Source organism: Ursus maritimus, unplaced genomic scaffold (genome assembly GCF_017311325.1).
Source record: "Ursus maritimus isolate PB19 unplaced genomic scaffold, ASM1731132v1 scaffold_29, whole genome shotgun sequence".
NCBI classification, from domain to species: Eukaryota; Metazoa; Chordata; class Mammalia; order Carnivora; family Ursidae; genus Ursus; species Ursus maritimus.
Genome location: NW_024425452.1, coordinates 27,374,339 through 27,397,022, shown reverse-complemented (window position 1 = coordinate 27,397,022; position 22,684 = coordinate 27,374,339). Strand labels below are relative to the sequence as shown.

At 36.2% G+C, this 22,684-nt stretch overlaps 1 protein-coding gene across 1 annotated transcript in view; it reads left to right on the top strand.

Annotated features, from left to right (window-relative positions):
- The window catches only part of FILIP1 (filamin A interacting protein 1), a 258,360-nt gene that overhangs the window by 28,868 nt on the left and 206,808 nt on the right, over window positions 1-22,684 (top strand). Inside the window, exons 3-5 of the mRNA XM_008684837.2 lie at window positions 18,067-18,188; window positions 18,450-18,580; window positions 20,302-20,358. Of these exons, the coding sequence (XP_008683059.2) occupies window positions 18,470-18,580; window positions 20,302-20,358 (168 nt within the window). The 5' untranslated portion in view covers window positions 18,067-18,188; window positions 18,450-18,469. The remainder of the gene's footprint in view (window positions 1-18,066; window positions 18,189-18,449; window positions 18,581-20,301; window positions 20,359-22,684) is intronic.

Genomic DNA, 22,684 nt, shown 5'->3' with positions numbered 1-22,684 from the left:
TATGAAAAGCAGAACTCCTGATGACGCCAAAGATTCTGGCGATAAGTGAATCTCCAGTACTTGTAGCATAACATTTTGTGTCTTTCACAGCTTTATTTTATTGTTTGAGTGCTGCCTTTGGGCAAGGAACACATTTTTAGCTCTTCTTAGCTAGTGGTTTCTACTTTGAGTTCTAACTTACTGAGGCTTTATTGTTAAGATAGGCAAGCGAACAGTAGGCTGGGCTGGGATGGCAGAATCTTCTCTCATCTTCTTTGAAATGAGCTGACCTACACTCAAGAGTGTATACTCCCTGAAACTTTCTCCTTCTCTTCCTTTCTCCCTCCTTTCTCCCTTTCATTCCTTCCTTCCCCCTTTCTTCATTTTTTTTAGCAGAAAGATATTACTCAACACAAATTGTTTAATATATCAAAATAAGTCAAAGATTCTATTATATTCAAGAAGATGATCAAAAAGTGTGACTATTCCAAAGTATTACAATCAATATAATTTGACCTATTATAAAAGAGGGAATAAATATTTGAGGGTTTTTTTTTTCAGTGAATTATCACTGAAAAGGAGTTTTTTAAAAGGAGCTTGAATTGCACTTTAATAGTAGAGTAAATAATTCTTTTGGATCAACTAAATTCATGTTGCCTAAATTTCTATATAAACAACTATGATGGGGCACCTGGGTGGCTCAGGCAGTTAAGCGTCTGCCTTCAGCTCATGTCATGATCCTAGGGTCCTAGAATCGAGCCCTAAAGTCGGCTCCCTGTTCAGTGGGGAGTCTGCTTCTTCCTCTCCCACTTCCCCTCCTCCCTTCACGTGTGCTCTCTCGCTGTCAAATAAATAAATAAAATCTTAAGAAAAAAAACAAACAACAACTGTGATAACACCCATTTTGCTTTTGTTGTAATGGCATTTTGAAAAATCATCAGGCAGGGAGTGGGTGATGAACTCAGTTAAGTCCTGTAAGATTTTAGGTGCTGGGAAAATATCAGCTGCTATTCTATAATACATTTACTATTATGGGTGCTCTTCATTTCTTCATGCAGATCTGAGTTTCCATTTGATATCATTATCTTTTGGCCTGAAGAATTTCCTTTAACATTTCTTGTAGTATAAGTTTTCTGGTGGCAAACTCAGGTTTTATCTGTAAATATATTTATTCTACCATCTTTTTTTGTACCATTAAAAAAATTCAAGTATAATGAACATATAGTGTTATATTAGTTTCAAGATACAATATAATGACTCAACAGTTCTATACATTACTCAGTACTCATCACGATAAATGTACTCTTCTACCATCATTTTTGAAGGATATTTTCTTTTCTTTTTTTTAAGGTTTTATTTTTAAGTAATCTCTACACCTAACATGGGGCTCAAACTTACAACTCCAAGATCAAGAGTTGCATGCACTACTGACTAAGCCAGCTAGGTGCCCTTTAAAAGATATTTTCTATGTCTACTGAACATGGGCTTGTAGGTTCAATTCTAATTTATTTTTCTTTTAGCAATTTAAAGATGTCATTTTATTTTCTTCCTGCTTGCAATATTTCTTATGAAAACTCAGTGATAATTGTTGTCATTTTCCCCCTACATGTAATGTATTTTTTTTCCTCTGGCTGCTTTTAGGATTATTTTTTATTCTTGGCTTTCCAACAATTTGACTATCCTTTGCTGTCGTTCTCTCTCTTTTTTTTATTACTGAGATTTTTCTCCAGCTTTACTGAAATGTAGTTGACATGTAACATTGTATAAGTTTAAGGCGTACATTGTAATGATTTGATATACATATATATTGTGAAATGATTATAACAATAAGGTTAGTTAACACGTCCATCACTTTACACAAGTACTTTTTTTTTTGATGAGAACATTTAAGACCCACTCTCTTTGCAACTCTCAAGTATATCATATAGTATTGTTAACTATAGCCATCATAGTGAATATTAGATTCCCAGATCATCTTGTAACTGGAAAACTGTACCCTTTGGCCAACATCTCTCCATTTCCCCTACCTGTCAGCTCCTGGCAACCACCATCTCCTCTCTGTTTTTATGAGTTCACCTTATTTATTTATTTATTTATTTATTTATTTATTTATTTATTTATAATCTTAATTATTAGATTTTATTTATTTGTCAGAGAGAGAGAGAGTACAAGCAGGGGGAGCAGCAGGCAAAGGAGCCAGGAGTAAGGAGCAAGGAGCCCGATGCCAAACTTGATCCCAGGACCCTGGGAATCATGACCTGAGCCGAAGGCAGACACTTAACCGACTGAGCCACCCAGGTGTCCCGAGTACAACTTTTTTAGATTCTACGTATAAGTCAGATCATGCAGGATTTGTCTTTCTCTGCCTGACTTACCTCATTTAGCATAATGCCTCCTAGGTCCATTCACGCTGTTGCAAATGGAAGAATTTCCTTCTTTTTAATAGCTTTTCAATATTTAATGAATATAATATATGTAATTACATAAAATATATCTACATCATTTTCTTTTCTTTTTTTTTTTAAGTTTATACTGCTAAGGGTGTATTGAACTTCTTGGATGTGTAGGTTGATAGTTTTTATTAAATTTGGAAACATTTTTGGCATTATTTCTTCAAATATTTTTTTCTGCTTCTATCTCTGTCCCCTGTGGGACCTCACTTACATTTTAGGCCTTTTGATTTGTCTCGCAAGTCATGGAGGAGCTCATAATTATATTCAACATTATTTCTTTCTGTACTTCAAATTGGATATTTTACTGTTCTCTGCCCTGCTTTTAAGTTCACTGATTTTTTTCTTCGGCAATGTCTAATCTGCTGTTCAAATGACCCAGTAAAATTTTCTTTTCAGATATTATATTTTTCCAGTTCCAGAATTGGTTCTTTTCTAAAGTTTCAATTTCTGTATTAAGATTTCCCCCATCTTTGCACCCATAACTCATCTTGTCCTTTAAGTCCATGAGTACATTTATAGGGGTGCCTGGCTGGCTCAGTGAGCACAGCCTGCATCTCTTGATCTCAGGGTCATGAGTGTGAGCCCCACATTGCAGATAGAGATTACTTAAAATAATAATTTTTAAAAATTAAAAAAATAAATACATTCATAGAAGCTGCTTTAAAATCCTTGTCTGCTAATACCCAAATTTTGCCATTCCTGAGTCTGTTTCGGTCTCTGGGTTTTTTTTTGTTTTGTTTTTTTTGTTTTTTCTTGCTTATGGTAACATTTTCATGCTTTTTGTATACCTAGGAATTTAAAATTTTTTATTGGTCATTGTGTTCGGTACATCGTTGTGAGCCCAGATTTCTTCTTCCTTTCAAGAGGATTGGGTTTTTTACTCAGTTTACTTGCCAAATGAACTCGATACTTTTGAGGCCTGTTTTTAGATGTGATTAGGGCCGATACAGGGTAACCCTAGCTCTGCAGCTTAAGCAACCCTCCTTGTAAGTGTGGACTTCCTGTGATATCGATGGAATGCCTGGGCAGTTCAGTGAAGTTTCTCCACTCTGGCAGCTGGAATTCTATCATCTCTTGGATGATGCAAACCTCCAGAATTTCCATTCAGTTCTCAGCTCTCTGGTAGTTGGCCTCTGCCAGGCCTAGCACTATCTCATCTTTCATTAGTACTTGCCCAAAATCTTAAGGAGTCTTTGATGCATATTTCTAGGGCCCATTCTCTACATGATTCCTTCTTCTCTTGCACCCTACACCACTAGTTACAGCCTCAGCAGACTTGAACTCTGATCTCTGTTTCCTCAGAGGCAGTGCAACCTCTGTATTGTACTTGGCTTCTATTATGCCGTGGTCTGGGATGTGCTTCCAAGGAAAGGGCCAGTCAAATGCACGGTTCATTCACCTTGTGTGTTTCCCTTCTCTTAGGCATCACTGTTCTGTGCTCTAGCTGTTGAACATCCGATTTCCATATATTTTGTCTAGTTGCATAGTTGTTGTTATTGTTGTTTTTTCTTTTAAATGCTGTGAGGGCTAGTCTGGAACCAGTCACAATGTTATGAACAGAAGAGAGAGTTGCTTTTACATTTTTATTTCTAAGAACTAAAAAAAAAATCTTGAATGCTGTATTCTTCTTTCGGCATATCTTGTTATCCCAAGTTCCTTTTATTTCTTTTTCTCATTACTGTCTTCGTATTAGAGACTTTTCCTCAAATATCGGGTTATCCTTGGCCATCCGTTCGTGTTAAATGGTAAGGCAGTGCAAGATTATTTGAGGTTCAGGATGTGTATAGAACTAGTCAACAGGTGAACTTTATTGTAAGAGCATCTGGCAGGGCCAGATATCAGGATTTTTAATTAATTTCTCTTGGGCTAGAAGAAATCCTCTATTCTTCTGGGAACAGGAGTCAAAGAACTCATTATTCATCAAGTTAGCTTTCACTTGATCATCTTGTTTCAGTATCTTTTCCCTGAGTTTAAAGTCTCTATGGTTCAATTTTCCAGAGAGCAAATCTTTAGTTTCTTCCAAGGTTGGGGAGAGGATCGTAGTTTGGGTACTGAGAGAGGTGTCAGGGGTGGGGCTGAGGGGGTTGTCTAACTATAGTGTTTCAATCTTCCAAGGTCCATCTGTACCAGCTTTGACTTTCAAACATAATTGATACTTCAGTTTTCTGAGCATTGCTAGGATCCTGCAGTCTCTTTCTGTATTTCCCTTATTTTGGGTTACGTTTTAGTATTCTCAGGTTTGTGAAGTCAATTATCACTCATCCATCTGCTTTCCAGCCTCCAAAATGTTGTTGCTATGATTTTTTTTACACATCCTCTCTCTCCTTATGGCTAAAAAAATCTGCTTACTGTCATTTTAGTGGGGTTTCAGGAGGGAAACACAGTAGATTCTGTATTTTCAATATGCTGTATTTAATTGGATACCGTGTTCAAGATTTTAAGTCTATGAATGTCACAAATTAGGACCAAATATTTCTGTGGCAGCCTCAGCTCAGTCCTTAATGTATCTGCATTATGGCAGAGTCTTTTTAATTTTTTTTAAACTTTACCATATAGCAATGATTTTGCGACTTTTCATCAAAGATAGTATTGTTGATATTTTCATCAATGATGATATCTTTTCATCAAAGATAGTATTGTTGATAGTAAGTTGATATTTTAAAAATAAGGGAAATATTTTTGATACTAAAAAGACAAAGGGGCTTATGGATCCCCTTGAAGTCTGTCCACAGAACCTGAGGTTCTAAGCATTAATTATTTTATATATACAAACACATTCTTTGATACCACAGAGCAATCACTTCAAGATATGAAACATTTTAATAGAGGAAATATGGATTTCTGAATTCCTTGCTTTATCTGTTGATAACTTTAAGACTGCTTTTACAAAGCATAGGTCACTAGGAAGGTCAATTTTGATAATGGTAAATAATAGTAATTATGATAGGATTAATACCTTACATATGTTTTTTAGGGCAGTTTAAAAATAATTTTATGCAAATAATGTCATTGGTATGCAAGCATATAGAATTATATCGTGCCTTTAAAAATGTTACTGATTTCTGTTTATGCTTTATTTTTGGACGTATGAAAATTGGTTAAACAAGAATGCATAAAATAACCAGGATTATTAGGAAATTGTAAGAATAATTGTTAAGAATAATGCCTGTCTTTTGGGGCGCCTGGGTGGCTCAGTCATTAAGCGTCTGCCTTTGGCTCAGGGCGTGATCCCAGCATTCTGGGATTGAGCCCCACATCAGGCTCCTCCGCTGGGAGTCGGCTTCATCCTCTCCCACTCCCCCTGCTTGTGTTCCCTCTCTCACTGGCTGTCTCTCTCTCTGTCAAAGAAAGAAAGAAAGAAAGAAAGAAAGAAAGACTGTCTTTCAAGTCAATAAAAATCCTCCTTCCTTCTTCCCACACTCACCTTCTTTCCTCTCACAATTATTTACTAGTAAAGAAGTATTTCATTTAGGACTGAATTAGGTGCTATAGAAGATTAAAAGCAAGAAGTTGAGTATTGCACTGTATGTTAACGAACTAAAATTTAAATAAAAAATAAAATAAAATTCTTTTTTCAACTGTTTATAATTTAAAAAAAGAACCAAATTTGCATTTCAAAAAAAAAGCAAAAAGTTGAAAATATAGTCCAGTGTTAATACAAGATTAATAATATACATTTTTGGATATAATGTTTGTATTTATGGTTTGTCTTTATTTAACCAGTGTTGATGCTTGAAACTAGCTGAATTTTTTTTTAAAAAGGGTAAGTTGCTTTGCCATTCTGAGCCATTCACACAGAGATAGCTTGGGAAAACTATACTGGAAACTAGGTTTGAGAATTAATATAGGGGTCAGTGTGTTAGAGAGAGAAAAGGAGGTCACAAAATAGCAGCCATAGTCTCCTTGTAAACTAATCTTGGAAGTGACATTTCATTACTTTGTATTCTGTTTGTTGGAGGTCAGTTACTAGGTCCAGCCCATGCTAAGGGGGAAGGGATAATACAGGGTACGACTGCTAGAAAGTAGGGATCTTTGTGGGCCATCTTAAAGGTTGTCTGCCGTGACCAGCTACATAATTCATGGGACCCAATGAAAAATAAAAATGCAGAATCTTTGTTAAAAAAATATTGATATTTTCAAGATGGTGTCAGCACTGCATTAAATCAAGTATGGGCCCTTCTAGGTACGGGTTCCTGTCTGACTATGCAGGTCACGTGTCATGAAGTTGGCCCTGCTGCCTACCATAGGGCTCCTAATTTTCCATCCTGGTCACTCACTCAGTCAGGCAAAGGTGTAAATCACCTGGGGCTAGAAAATCTTGACTGACTTATACAGAGATGAAAAAGCCTCTTTCAATGATTTGAATGCTGAAGGAAAAATGAAGAAAACAAAGATTCTACACATATTTTAGTCAGTTCTGTGAAATATAAAGAAAGAAGAATATCAGTGTGAAGTTAAATGAGTCTTGAATTGCATCTTCAGAGAAAAAGGAGGAAAGAGTTGAGACACAGAAAGTATAAATATTAGTTGAAGAACTACTGGTAAGGCTTGAAATGATTTTTCAGTTGGGGTTTGCCATGAAATAATATATTCAAAATATGTAATTTGAGGAAAGTTTTGAAGAGGAATTATTTATGAAGATGTGGTCAGGGTACAAGGAAGCAAGAATGGAGCAATAATCTTATTCTGAGTGTAATGGGTCTGCTACCATCCCTGTGTAGGCATGCGTGTGGTGTGACGGGTTTGGGAGTAGGGAAAGAAGGAACTACCTCTGCAGCACACATCTGGCTCTTGGTGGAGGCTCCCTAACAAGAGCTGTGACCTACGGTAGAGAAAGACATGCCTTTCTGCGATGACTGTAAAGGATAGGAACCAGGCAAATAATACCCAAATCTCACTGTGCTTTTTCTATCAAGTCTCCAGCTGAACCCAAAGAAGGATGGAGAATGGATCAGAAAGGGCAACCAAAGGTATCTGGCACAGATAGATTCCAAGATGGGGCTGTAGTGGGAAAATTTAACAGACAGGACAGGAATATCTCATCTGCCTTTTCCTTTTATAAGGACAGGCTTAGATCCAGGTGGAGTGGAGTTCCTAGCAGTTTCTTTTTTGGCCAAAAAATTTTATAGCCAAAACCACCTTTCAATGAATATGAATTCTATTTTGGGGGTATTTAAAAATTATTTTTAAAAATTTAATTATATTTTTAGTGGTATATTGTACAACTCTATGGTTATAAATTCAAATTGAAAATAGTATCTTGTCTGCTTATATTTCCAGCTTTTGAAAGACCTCCTTAGAGGCAAGTACTCTTATGTTTCCTATGTATCCTTCCCAAGATATGTACCTAATAAATATGCTGACAAGTCATTTTTCACTTCTTAAGATACTATGCATACTTTTCTGTACCTGAGTGTTTTCACTTAATATGTCTTAAAAGTTACTTTATATCAGTACATAGAGCTCTCCTGTTTCTTTCCTTCCTGCACTCCTTTCTTGTTTGTTCCTTCCTTCTATTCACTCAGTGATTTAATCACTTTTCAGTTATATGCAAGGTATTCTGCATATCTCCCATTTTTCCAGCTGCATAGCCTTACATTATGGGATGCACCATAATCTATTAACTAGTCCCTATTGGCGGGCATGGGCATTTAAGTTATTTTAAATCTCTTAATAGCATTAGTAAAACTGCTGTGATTAGTCTTAGACAGCCATGATTTTGCAAATATATGAATATGTTTGGAGGATAAATTACAACATTGCAATTGTCAGGCCAGAGAGTAGATACATTTATAATTGTGGTAGATATTAAGTGGTCTTTCATGGAGGTTGTGCCAATCTATACTGGCAACAAAGTGTATCGTTTTATCTTTGCCAATTTGTAGATGAATATTAACTCAGAGTTCTTTTGCTATTATCTTATCATGAAGGAGGTAGAGTACTTTTTCAGTAGTAAAGGAACCGTTTGTATTTATGAATATTTCTTGATAAAATTTGCCTATTTTTCTATAGGGCTGTTAGATTTCTCACTGATTTATAAAAGAGTTGTAAATACAGACATATTAGCCATTTTTCAGTGATATGAACTGCAAATATTAACCCCCAATGTTATCTTTGTTTATGGTGGCCTTAATGTGCAATACTTCAGATTTTTTTTAAGTGGTTGAATTTATAAATCTTTTATTTTCTGGTTTCTGGGTTTGTGTCATATTTAGGAAGACTTTCTGAAATATTATTCATCTTTGCATTCCTGGAGTAAACCACACTGGATTGTGGCGTATTTTTCCTTTAATGTGCTGCTGCGTTCTCTGTGCTAATTGTTAATGTTTAGCATTTTTGAAGTGATATTTATAAACAGTACTGGCCTGTAGTTTTCTTTTTTGTGCAATCTTTGTTAAATTTTAATATAAATATTGTGTTTGGTTCATAAAAAAACAGTGCTAAATTTTCCTTGTCTATGTGAAAGAGGACTTTAGCTACCTTCATTTTGACCTCATTCTGTACTTTCTAATTAAGTTCTTTCCAGCTTATCTTTTAACTGGAGTGAAAGAGCCTTGCGCAAAGCATCCCATGATGGGATCTGAAACTAACCCCTCAGGCAATAAAGACCCTGCCTGATTGATCCCAAGACAATGATCTACAACCTTTACTTCCCAGCTGCCCACTGACCTTTGTCCCACATTTCTGTTATATAAACCGAGAAGTATCCTCAGTGCTTTGGAGTCACTCAGCCGTCTTGCTCATCTTGGCCTCCCTGAAATAAATTCCTTTCTTGTTTTACCACCGCTCATCTGCCTTTGAATTTGCGAGTGGCAAATGGCTGGATCTGGTCTGCTTGGGACCCTTGGAACCAGGTGCTTTTGTACCCCTGGATCCTGGTTACATAAACCTTGGAACAATTTATTAATACTGGCATAATCTATTCTTTAAAGCTTTGGTAGCCGTTCCTTGGGATTTCATCAGGGCTTTTTGTTTGTTTTTGTGTTTATTTTTGGTTTTTTGAGAGTTTTCTTTAACAGTCTCCCTACTCCCGCCATGATCATTGGTTTATTTAGATTTTCTACTATTTCTGGAGCCTGTTATGGTAAATTTTACTGTCTTAGAAAATTATCCATTTTATCTAGTTTTTAAAATATTTGATATGAAAAAATTAGTCTCAGGATTTGAATTTTTTGAATCTATTATTTTCCTCTTATTATATTTTTTGTAATTATGCTTTCTTCCAGCTCCTTTTCTTTTTTTTTTTTTAAAGTCTTTTTTTTTTTTTTTTAAGATTTTTTATTTATTTGACAGAGATAGAGACAGCCAGCGAGAGAGGGAACACAGCAGGGGGAGTGGGAGAGGAAGAAGCAGGCTCATAGCAGAAGAGCCTGATGTGGGGCTCGATCCCAGATCGCCAGGATCACGCCCTGAGCCGAAGGCAGACGCTTAACCGCTGTGCCACCCAGGCGCCCCCCAGCTCCTTTTTTCTTGATTAAATTGGCCAATAGTTTATTAGTCAGTAGTTTATGGTTTATTATTATCTCATCTCTTTCCAGAGCTCTCCTATCTTTGCTTTGTATTTTTGCTTAATAGAAGCAATTATTTTATAACTGAACTCAAGGGGTTCACTGCTTGGCGGGCATCAAAACAAAGAACTTTATTCGTTGTTACAAGTAAAGAGACAGAGAAATAGCTTTCAAAGACTGTCTCCCTGTGGAGTTCGTACAGAAAGTTTTTATTCAGTGTATTAGGGGGCAGGGAGCTTGTATAGGGACTTGGGTTAAATTGCACATGTCTAGCATGTCAACGTGCTAGTGCATACATCGTATGTTCAAAAAATGTCAACGTGCTAGTGCATACATCGTATGTTCAAAAAATGGCAGAAAATTCTGCCCATAGGAGGAGTTTTGGTATTATAATGAGCAAAAGGTAATGTGGGGCAACTCGGGGCTTCTGTGCAGGTCCTCAGCTCTTACCCAGCTTAAACAGGTTCATGTAAGAGGCTCTCAGGTAAGACACATCCAACAAGAGGCTATTAGTGAAACACCTATGTGTCCTTGGTTGGAACTGTTGGTTCTGCAATAGCTTTTGTCCTTTTTTTTTTTTTTTTGTCCTTTCCCTTTCTCTGTTCTGCTGACAGCTTTCAGCCCTCTTATTTGAATAACTTCCTTTTGCATCCTAGGTAAAAATTTCACTATGTTTTAAAATTTTTGGCAAAATATTTTATCATAATTTTCATCTGCCTCATGTGGTATTTTCTGAATACTCATCTGCCCTTCTGGGGCGCCTGGCTGGCTCAGTTGGTAAAACATGTGACTCCTGATCTCAAGGTCGTGAGTTCAAGCTTCACATTGGATCTCTAGATAACTTAAAATAAAATTTTTGGCAAAATGTTTTATCATATTTTTCATATGACCCTTGGCAATATTTTCTAAATACTCCTCATCTGCCCCTTTTACTGTTCATTTTCTCACCATTCCCCTTTGTGATACACTGTCACATGAATGAGTTATGTTCTGCTTTTTTTCCAACTTTTCGTCTGTGGAACAAACAAGTGAAATAGAATTCTAGGTCCAGATTTTGTTGGAGGCTGCTGGGGAACAAGAATTCCAGTTCCCTTCAAGGTCCTTCTAGCTGGACTAAGAATCAAATCAGCGTGAGGCAAATTAACATGAGATAATCAAATTAGTAGCACACTTACTATGAGGAATCCACATAGACACAGAAATTCCAAACACAGGCAAAGTGAGGTATATATGTTATAATGAACTAAGGAGAAAAGGGTAGGAGTCTGGGTTATCAAAAGGGAAGGAAAGCAAACTTCAGAAAGAATGAAAAAGTAAATGTTTGGTAAACAAATGTTTGTTGGGCCACTTAGAAACAGTGGGACAACGAGAGGACTTTGATCAAAGTCCTTGCTAGGTTCCTCCCTGTCTACCACACCTAGTTCATATCATAATATAGTTATCTATGGTGATAAGTCTCTTCCTGGAGCAGGTCCTCTATCTAAATTCTTTTAGGCAGTTGTAAGGGAGGTAAAGAGATTTTCCTGAATCTGCTGGGTTTTGATTGCTTTTTAACTTAAAATAATGTTCATGCTGGAGTGCCTGGGTGGCTCAATTGGTTAAGCGTATGACTCTTGATCTCAGCTCAGGTCTTAATCCCAGGTCCTGAATTTGAGCCCCGTGTTGGGCTCCAGTAGCCCATCTTGGGGTGGCCTGCCCTTGGCCCCCAATAAGGCCTATGTGGAAAAGGTATCAAGGCTGCATTTCAGGCTTGAAAAAAGTTTCCTTAGATCTAGCTTAGTCCTTCTTCCTCTCCTCTTTCCTCCCCTTTCCTTTCCTTCCTTCCCTTCACACCCTTGTCTTCCTCCCTACTCTCTTTCTTTCTTTCTTTCTTTCTTTCTTTCTTTCTTTCTTTTCTTTCTTCCCCTCTTCCTTCCTCCCTCCGTTTAAGTTCCAGTGGCCCCCGGGGGGCAGACTCCTTCCTACAAGTTTTTTTTTTTTTTTTTTTTTATTTATTTGATAGACAGCCAGCGAGAGAGGGAACACAAGCAGGGGGAGTGGGAAAGGAAGAAGCAGGCCTCCAGCAGAGGAGCCTGATGTGGGGCTTGATCCCAGAACGCTGGGCTACGCCCTGAGCCGAAGGCAGACCCTTAACAACTGAGCCACCCAGGTGCCCCCTCCTTCCTACAAGTTTTGTCTAGTGTTACTCATCCTTCCTTTTCTGCTTTTTGGAACAAAAGGAGTGATCTTGGAACTAGTTGGTGCATGCTGTCTCCTGATTTTGGACAGGATTTCAGCTTTATACTTCAGTGTGTTTCTGTGATGGTTGATTTTATGTATCAACTTGACTGGGTCATGAGGTGCCCAGATACTTAGTCAAACATTATTCTGGATGTTTCTGTGAAGATGTTTTTGGATCATACTAACACTTAAATGGTAGACTCTGACTAAAGTGGATTGCCCTCCTAACATGAGTGGGTCTCATCCAATTAGACCTGAATTGAAAAAAGGCTGACTGACCCCAACCAAGTAAGAGAGGTCTTCCTGCCTGTCTTTGGACTCAAATAAAGCATCTTCTTGGGTCTGGAGCCAGCAGATGTTTGGATAGGAATTACACCACCTCTCCTGTTTCTTGGGTCCTTAGACTCAGGCTGAAACTAAATCACCAGCTCTTTCGGCCTCCAACTTGTTGATTTAGACAGCAGATCTTAAGACTTGCTGATGAAGGATAGTTGGAAGAAAGGCAGGCAGGGACAGGAAGCCCCACCCTAAGAGGAAACCACCCTTAAAAGGATTTTACACCACCCTGGAAGGAGCCCTCCACCCTTTCCCACGTGATAGATAGATGACAGAAACCTGATTGAATGACAGACACAGGGAGGGTTAATCAGATTGAAACAGCTCGCCAACAAGCCTATAAAACCCCCTAGATAGAAACTCAAGTGGCTACCCTCTCAGGTCCCCTCCCTCTTTGGGAGCTTTGTACTGTCACTTTATTATCACTCAATAAACCTTTCTTTGCTGCCCACCATTCTGTCAGGTCTTCATTTTTCAAAGCAGCATGACAAAGAACTGTGGGCATGGAAGGAGAAAGAAATCCTGTTAACATGGCTAGCCTCCATAATTGCAGGAGCTAATTCTTTATAATACATCTCTTAATATGTATGTATTATGTATTTATTATATATGTGCTATAAATATAATATTCAAATGGTTCTGTTTTTGTGGAGAACTCTGACTTATACAGTGTCCTTTACCTATGAGAAGTGTACATTGCTGGTTATTTCTGAGATTTGTAGCAACAGATACCTTCTTCCAGCTTCTTTTTGATTTCATCTTCTGTGGTTTTGGTCTCTCAATTACATTGTGGGTTTGAATATCAGTTGTCTCTAATTTCCTCAAAGATGTGTTATGCATTTCTTTTCTTGTTAATCTTGGTGGTTTTAATTTTTTAATTTTTATTTTTTTAATCTTTTTTTTTTTTAAGATTTTATTTATTTGTCAGGGAGAGAGAGATAGCACAAGCAAAGGGAGTGGCAGGCAGAGGGAGAAGCAGGCTCCCCACTGAGGAAAGAGCCCAATGTGGAACTCAATCCAAGGACCCTGGGATCATGACCTGAGCAGAAGGCAGACGCTGAACTGACTGAGCCACCCAGGCATCCCTGTCTTGGTTTTTAAAGTGATTTCTGGGAGAAGAGGGAATTACCTACTTTATTCTTTGTCCTTTAAACCAGAAATTTAGATCCAGTTAAACTGTTCTGCTTATCCCTTTGTAGGTTTGTTGACTAGTGTTCCATAACAGAGGAGGACAATTTGGAGCTCTTGGTGATGTGAAATGTTGGCGTTCAGGAGTGAATAGTCAAGAAAGAATTCTTGAGACATTTTCAAGGCAAAAAGGGTGGTTTTATCAAAGCATGGGGATAGGGCCTATGGGCAGAAGACTGCACTGGGATTGTGAGGAGTGATTGATTATATATTCTTTCAAGTTGGGAGGGGGTTAGGGATAGCATAAGACTAAGGAATTTGAAAGCAAGGTTTCCAGGAACTTGAGGGGCTAGCTGTTGTTAGGAAAAGGTCATTTACTACTGTCTAGTGAACTCTTAGTCATGAGATCCTTCAGATGTATATCAGTGGACCACATATTTGGAGGATAATTGCTAACGTACCTTGGGGAGGTTGTGGGTAGAGATAAAGGAAGTGTCCAAAGGGATTTTTACAGGATCCTCGAGGTTGGGCTAATGTCAAGCTAAGGTTGTTTTTTGCCTCTAGCAAAGTATTTATTTTTTNAGGGAAAGAGGGAGCTCCCGTGCTTGCAAACAAGGGGGAGGGGCAGAGGGAAAGGGAGAGAGAGAATACCAAGCAGGCTCCACACTCAGCTTGGAGCCTGACACTGGGCTTGATCTCATAACCCGGACATCATGAACCTGGGCCAAAATCAAGAGTCAGACATGTAACCGACTGAGCCACTCAGGTACCCCGCCTCTAGTAAAGTATTAACATTGAGGCAGTTGAGTTTCTGGAGGAAGTTTACCCTGCCTGTCCCAAGTACTTGTCGACAGGCTATAAGTTATAAGGAAGTTTAATGTTTTTCTGTAATTCCTTTGCCTTTGTTCTCCACATCATTGGGACAATTTGGAAAGAAAGAACAGAGCAATAGGATAGAGATGAAAAGGAATGGCTTGAGGCTGGGCATGATAAGAATAAAACAACTGGTGAAAAGTTACCAGTATAACCTTAAAAGGACTTTTATGAATAGTAATAACCACGATGCTATTTGAATTTCTATTTACATGGTAGCTCCCTCTTATTAGCAGTTTTGCTTTCTGTGGTCAGCTCTGGTCTGGAAGCAGGTGATCCTGCTTCCAACAAATTGTCAGGTCAGCAGTAGTCTGAGGCTATATCACAATGCATCACAGTACATTCACCTCACTTCGTCTCATCATGTCAACATTTTATCATCTCACATCATCGCAAGAAGCACAATGAGTTCAGTGCAATAAGATATTTTGAGGGGTGCCTGGCTGACTCAGTCAGCATTTGAATCTTGATCTCAGTGTCATGAGTTCGAGCCCCACGTTGGATGTAGAGATTACTTACATAAATAAAACTAAAAAAGGTATTTTGAGATAGAGGGAGAGACCACACTCACATAACTTTTTATATAATTGTATAATTGTTTTATTTTATTATTAGTTGTTATTAATCTGTTACTGTGCATGATTTATAAATTAAACTTCACTATAGGTACGTAGGTATAGGAAAAAACATAGTACGTAGGTATAGTATGTACAAAGTATGTATTGAATTCAGTACCATCTATGGTTTCAGGCATCCATTGGGGGTGTTGGAACGCATGCCCCATGGATCAGGCAGGGATTACTGTACTAAGAAAATCCTTCCTGTGACACATGTCTCTCAATCCTCAGTAATTTTACTGGAATCAGGAGTTTACAGAGTAAGTTTTCTCTCTCTCTCTCTCTTTTTGGGGATGGGGATGGTGGTATGTGCTTTGACTTGAGTAAAAGGCTGAGTTTCATGCCTGAGTGTTCTTGGTGCAGACCAGGAACAGTGAAAAAAACAAACATCAAGGCAGAGGTGACAATGAACAAAACTTCCCCTAATAGATATGTAGAAGAATTGAGGAAGGTTAGGGATTCACAAAGAATGTGGAACAGCAGTTCTAGCTGATCATACCTAGATGCAAAGGGTTTGAGCGACCTGGGTAGATATCTTGAAGATATCTTTTATTCTGAATTGAGAATATGCATTTCTTTTACCATTCACACATACTTTAGGATAGATGCTTTTAGGGGATACGAACATAAAACATGACCCTGTATTTGAGGAACTCATAAAAGTAACCCAAGCTTTGAATAAAACAATGTTCCACTTCTTCTCCTGTTTAGCCAGCAAACTGCTCACAGAACTGTGACCCTAAATGTTTTTCCCTATTTATGCATGACATAGGGGAGTGTGTGTGTGTGTGTGTGTGTGTGTGTGTGTGTGTGTGTGTGAAGGCAACATACTTTGCCTAGAGTCTATGTCTCTAAAAGTTTTTGGATAGCATGAGAGCATCTTAAAAATGGGGTGCTTGGGGTAGCTGGAAAAGGCTATTATATAGCTAACTTCTCTTTTTCCTACCACCTTCCATCTTTCAATGAGGAAAATGTTCACAACTTATTAGGAAAAGGCAAAGGTAAAAACTTGTGCATTTGTTATGATCTCTGTAAAAGTTATATTTGAGCAGAAAGATAAAGGAATTATCTTTTGGCAGTGGTACTTTCGATGATTCCTTTCTTAAAACTTTTTGTGTGTTCTAAATTTAAAGATTACTTACAAACTTCGATTTATATTTTTTCTTAAATTTAATGGCCATGGGGTACACATGCATAAGCTGTGGAGAACTGGTTGCTAGGAATATAACACTCTTCCTTACCTGACCTCCACTCTACACCAGATGAATTTTTTTCTGTCGATTTCACCTTACTATTTTCATGCTTGTGAAACATAAACTTCATATTTTGCCCATATGTTAATTTAATCAACCAGGAGTATGTTCAAGTAAATATTTGCAAAATTTTATTTACTTTTATGTTTATCTCTTTTAGTTTTTTATCATAAAATTTTTCTCCAGCTTTATTAAGATGAAATTGACATATAACATTGTATAAGTTTAAGGTCTGTGCAGCAATGATTTGTTATGTATTATTATGAAATGATTACAATGTTTATAAAATTTTAAATTCAAATGAGCTTTTTTTTTGTCTTGTGGGTTTACATAAAATTTTCTTCACAATCAAAGAATCAAGGTTGATAGGCTTTTACATCCTGCAAAAATGCAACCAGCTCATTAGTGAAAAACAAAATCTGACCAATTGTATAGAATTATATTATGTAACAGTGGTACCCAATGTTTAAACAAATAAAATTTGAGTTATTCAATAACATATTGGATGGGAAGTTAATGTCTGAGTTTATCCAGTGTCTAAGCTAAGATTATTTCAGTGGAAAGTAACAAACTTGCTAGGGCAAGATTTAGCAAGGAGTGCAAATTTATTATAAAGATAAAAAGGTATTGCTTAAAGCTCAAGGGCAAGGTGCAGTTCTGACCATTTTCTGATCTTGAACCAAGAATTGGGACTCCAAGCAGCTTGTTCCTGTAAAGAAAATCCTGTTTCTCTGGAGACACATGGATTCTCTCATCTCTGCTCTCTCTCCTTCTGTTTTTTGTTTGTTTTTTGTTTTTATGTTTTTTTCTTTCTAGGCAGGCTTTTCCTATTTCTCTGTAGGCCTGACCATCTTCCCACACATTTTACATCCTTCGCTCAAGCAGACATCTCAGACTAATGAATATATAAACATTTCAAGTGCAAATTTATAGAAGAAAAGAATTGATGGGCCCCACCTGGGGACAGGTATCCAACCCTGGGTCAATAGTACATGGCCAGTGACTAGGGTCACAAACTACTAATACAGCTGTTGAAGGTCTGTATCTGAGGAAGGAGCAGTTCTTAGAGAAAACATTCAATAGGAATTGATGTCTCCCTTTCTGTGTGCCTTCCCTCATCTACTAACCATGTTTATCATAGACCTGGTAACACTTCGTTTTTTTGTTTGTGTTCCCTCTTCACTCCTCCACCTTGTGGACAAGGACAGCTTGCTTAGTGTCCCTATCATCTATCTAGCAGACATAAAATTAGGCAATAACCAGAATTAACATTTATTTAGTACTTGTATGCCAGGCATTAGAGTTTTCTTTTTCTTTTACTAACTTATTTAATTCTCACGGCAACTCTAGCGAGCAATGCTAATGTTCTTTTTTTTTTTTTTTAATGATTAGTTGGAAGATGGTATTGACAATGAGTCTTAAACAGTAACATAGCAATTACTATATAAATTATTTGGTCTACCAAATATCCCAAATACCAGCTCAGCATTTTTTATTCAGAGCTTATACTTTTTTTACCACTTGGTGTCAGAGTTGTACAATTTGAATATGTTGTTGCATTTGGACATCTTTTGGGATTTATTTGTGTGTTTTAAGTTTTTTTGCTATGTGTTTTAAGAATTTGTTAGAATATAACTGTGTTTTTTGGAAGTCTGTGAGGAGAGAAAATGTTTTCTTTGTCTTCCTTTGATATTTTTAGGTTAAGCTGCATTTGCTACCAACATAGAAGGAAAGGTTATGACCATGAGAAGTGCACACAGAATTTATGAGAGAATTCCTGGAGTCTCAAGCAACTTTTCCGACTCTTTGCAGGAGATGGCAGTAAGTCAGTCTCTCAGATTAATTTGCTGTTCAGGAACAAGTTGAATACTTCTCCCTCCTGGTGGAATCCAAGAGGGTTTACCTCTCAAGGCTTGTGTCAGATTGGTCTCTTAACTGATGGATCAGAAAAGTAGGATAAATACTGGATGAAAGGATCAAGCACTTAAAATATAAAAACAGTGCTAATTGAGGATCAGAAGTAATTTGTTCATTCATTCAACAAAGATGTGTTGATCTGCTATAATGCGCTTCTCTTCCCAGCCTACCCTGGGCTTCTCTGTATGCCAGTGTTCCTCACACATCCTGGGTTTGGCAAAATTGCCTGTTATAGAGAGACTCAGTCCAGACTTATTACAGGGAAAAGAATCGTCTTGGTGCCCAGAAAACTCAAGGTATATTTTTTCTTTTTTAAAAATTGTGGTAAAATATACATAACATAAAATTTACCATTTTTGCCATCAAGCTATTCTTAAGATTTGACTATTAGGTTCAAGGTTTTTGCTGTGAAATTTTAATGAAGCTAGAGTTCTAAGAATATGATTATTTAGTCATATTATGCTTTATGTATTGAAAAACAGATATAAAGAATAAAGAATTAGGAAGTAGGTAAGGAAAAGAGACTCCAAAAAGTAGAGGGAGATTTCTGTGGTTACTTAGAAAGTGGAAGTATGTAGGGTTTATGTTATTTTTCTTTTAAAAATTACTTTATTGACTGGAAGATATAATCTGATGTTTCAAAATTCAAAAACATAAAAAGATATATATGTATATACATTGAAAAGCTTCTCACCACTGATCCCTTGTCACCCAGTTACTTTTACCAGAAGCAACCAATAGTGTTGGTTTCTAAAATTCTTTCCAGTGGTGTTTTATTCATGTATATACAAAATATACATATTCTTTATCCTCACATGTTTTTTACTTTATGGCACCATCTTTGCTCCTTACTTTTTTTTATAACTTAATAATAGTGGACATCTTTCCATATCATTACATAAAATTTTTTCTTGTTCTTTTTTGTCTTAATAGTATTTTGTGAGTTGTCAGGCAAAATTGTGGAAGATTTTGAAACGGAGAAAAAAAGAAAGAAAAAAGATTACTAAGTGTTTTTCCAATGGAATACTAGACATTCTTTAATGAACCCTACCAGGTTACCTGATGCTGTGGTGGTCTTGTTATCATTCATTGTCTTTAACAGAGGTCTTTTAAATGCTGTAAGTTGTAGGAAACTGAAAGGAATAAAAATGCATTTTGTCTGGTAGAGAGACCTCCCCCTAAGAGACCCATTTTTATATCTGTTAACAAATTATTTCAGCATTTTTGATGGCCTATATATATATGTCTGATTTTTAGTTTCTTCTTTGAACCATATGTAACATCTTTCTGGCTCTCTCATTAATCAATGAGTTAACTCTTTGATATGTGTTAATTTTTATTTGTGTAATAGTCATAATTTTACCTTTAAAAAAAACAATCCTTAAGAGTTTTGGTGATCATCCACTGAGATGCCCAAAGACAAAGCCAAGTAAACTGTGTTGCTAGAAAAGTGCACTTTGGGGCGCCTGGGTGGCTCAATGGGTTAAACATCTGACTCGTGGTTTAGGCTCAGGTCATGATCTCAGGGTTGTAAGATCAAGCCCTTGTGGGGCTCCGTGCTCCACATGGAGTCTACTCAAGATTTTCTCTCCCTCTCCCTCCCCCTCTGCCCCTCCTGTCCCCTCTGTTCACACATGATCTTTCAAATAAATTAAAAAATAAATAAATAAATAAATAAATAAATAAATAAATAAATAAATAAGCACCTCATGGGTTACATAAGCCCAGGCACAGCTTTTCATGGATCCCAGAATAATCCCAAGTGAAAGTAGAATTTTAATTTGGCTGACTCTATTTCTCTAGCTTTTTTGTCTCTGCAGATTTTATGCTTTGTTTTTATTTGGGGTTTGTACATGATAACTAAGTTTATTCCCTATTGATGGCAGCAATGGTTGGAAATTTGGTCTTATGGTATGGTAATCTCTGTAAATGCATGATAGATTTAGTTCCTACTGGGTGAGAGATGATAAGAAATTTAGTTTGTTTCTTTTTTGTGTCTGTTTATTTTGAATTCAAGTCAAGTAAGAATTTTATGCTCACTGAGAAGGAGAACAGCTCTTCCATATCTGCACTGGTGAGTTTTCGTTTTTCTGTGTTTACTATCACCACATGGAACTAAAGCTGTAAGTTTGCTGTGTGTCTATACCTATGTGCCTGTATATCTGAGTGTGTGTAAATTAGAAAGGCCTTTTCCTCATTTTGGGAATATGAAATGTTCTCTTCTCTCTGGAGAATATTAATAAATTAGATTACACAATCTCTTAAAGAAGCTCTGTTCTGATTGAGTTTTAGAGTTAAATAAGTGCTTGTGTAAGCCAAATGTTCTGAAAATTCCTACAACAAACAAATAAGCTAACACTACTCCTCTATAATGTTTAAAAGTATAAAAAATATAAATCTGTATGCAATAAAATTGAATAATTTTTTGACAAACTTTCACATATATAATAATTTTTTGTAGTGTGCCAGCTTAAACATGATTACTAAAATCTTCAGGTAGCTTATACACTTGAACTAATATTAACCTAATTTGTGTGCAATCATTGGATACCAAATAATTTCTAACTAAGAAGCAATTCTGAAATTTTGGTTAATAAACATATTGAATTTATACACTTTTGCTTATATGCTTAATATGCTATAGAGAGGATGGATCTTTGGGTCACATTAATAAATGTGGTCATGTTTGCTACTCTAATGGTGTGTATAGCTCTAAGAAGTTGTTATGTGCGTTTATAAGCTTTGTTGTTCTGCTAAAATGCTTGTTTGTGTTGATCAGTTTTCAATTATTTACTTTCTTTCAATTTTATATGTGAAGTAGAAGTTAACTACTTCGGTTAAAAGCTATAATTACTAAAAGTAATTAAAACTGTACTATGAACATTGGTGACAGAAAAAATAAATGTTTATGAGCTTTTTTTTTCAAAGAAAAAGAAAATAATTTTATTTTAATGCAGAGATTCTCAAACCCCTTTGTCTCAGGATCCTTTCAAATTCTGAAAAATTATAAGGACAACTAATGAGCTTTTGTCTAAGTAGGTTATATTTATCATTATTTACCATGTTAGAAATTAAAACTGAGAAATCTTTAGAATATTTGTTTCTTTTGAAAATAACAATGTCAAACTGATTGTTAACCTAAGTAGCAAATTTAATGAAAATAACTCTATTTAAAAAAAATTAAGAATAGTTGTTCCATTTAAAATTTTTGTAAATCTCTTTGATATCTGGTTAATAATATACAGCTTGATTCTCATATTCCCTCTGCCTTCAGTCTGTGATATCATATGTCATGTAACTTCTGGAAAACTTAGTTGCACACTCATAAGAACAGTGAAAAAGACAATCCTAAAATATCAGTTTGTTCCAGCTTGTGAGAATTTGAAAGTGATTTTTATTTACCTTGGTTTATAACATCTGGGTCTAAAAATAAACTATGAAATGGGTTAAAATTTGGCATAGTTCACTCAGTTTTGATGGGTTTGCTTCCTTGGTTTATTGATTGATGTCTTTGCCAAATGGCAACATGAAAGGTTTTTCTTTGTTTTCTGTGTAATCTGCCTAGATAATAGAGATCCTTTGTTTTATCAGAATAATTCTTGCATTTTATATTGACCGTATATGTCCTTGAGTATTTAGGGAAAAAAAAACAAAACGAAAGGAAGTCTCATCATTTATAAAAGAGCTAAGTTTCTTTACAATCATATTCCTTTGTATTTGTTTTAAGATGTTTCATCAATTAAATAGGTAGCCAAGTATTGTTTCTCAGATTCTCTGTGCTTTCTCCTCCATTGTGATCCAGTCTTAATTAAGTGCCTAAATCTCTTCTGACAGCTCTTAATTTTGCCTTTCCGAGAATCCTTAAATTTACAAAAACAGAATCAAGATATCGTTTACATTAAAACTGTCTTTGACACTTCCCAGAGGGTCCTAGAAAAGCACAAAAATTTGTTCTTTCACCTACATTATTAAAAAAAATGTTATAAATATGTTATAAATAAGGTTTTTGTAGGTTGCATGGTAAAGAGTTTTCAATCAGAAGAGGCACTTAGCCTTCTCTAGGTTAGGTTTGTAGAGATAAGATAATAATATTAAAATATTTCAGAAATTGTATGTTTATATAAGTCCTTGGTAATTTCTAAATGCCCTTGCTGTCCATAATACGTATATAATTGTTTTAATGTTCTACTTACTGGACATAGGAGGAAGCTCTTTATCTTTCTTCTATCTCTCTAACCCACAGTTTATTAGATTGTGCTTTTGTAAATGAAATGAAACATTTTAAAATGATATCTGATTCTCATTGACAGCCTACTTGAATTAAAAAACTCTTATTGAGAAATGAAAGTATAAAACTATTAGAAGAAAACATAGGTAAAAATCTTCTTATGACTTTGGAT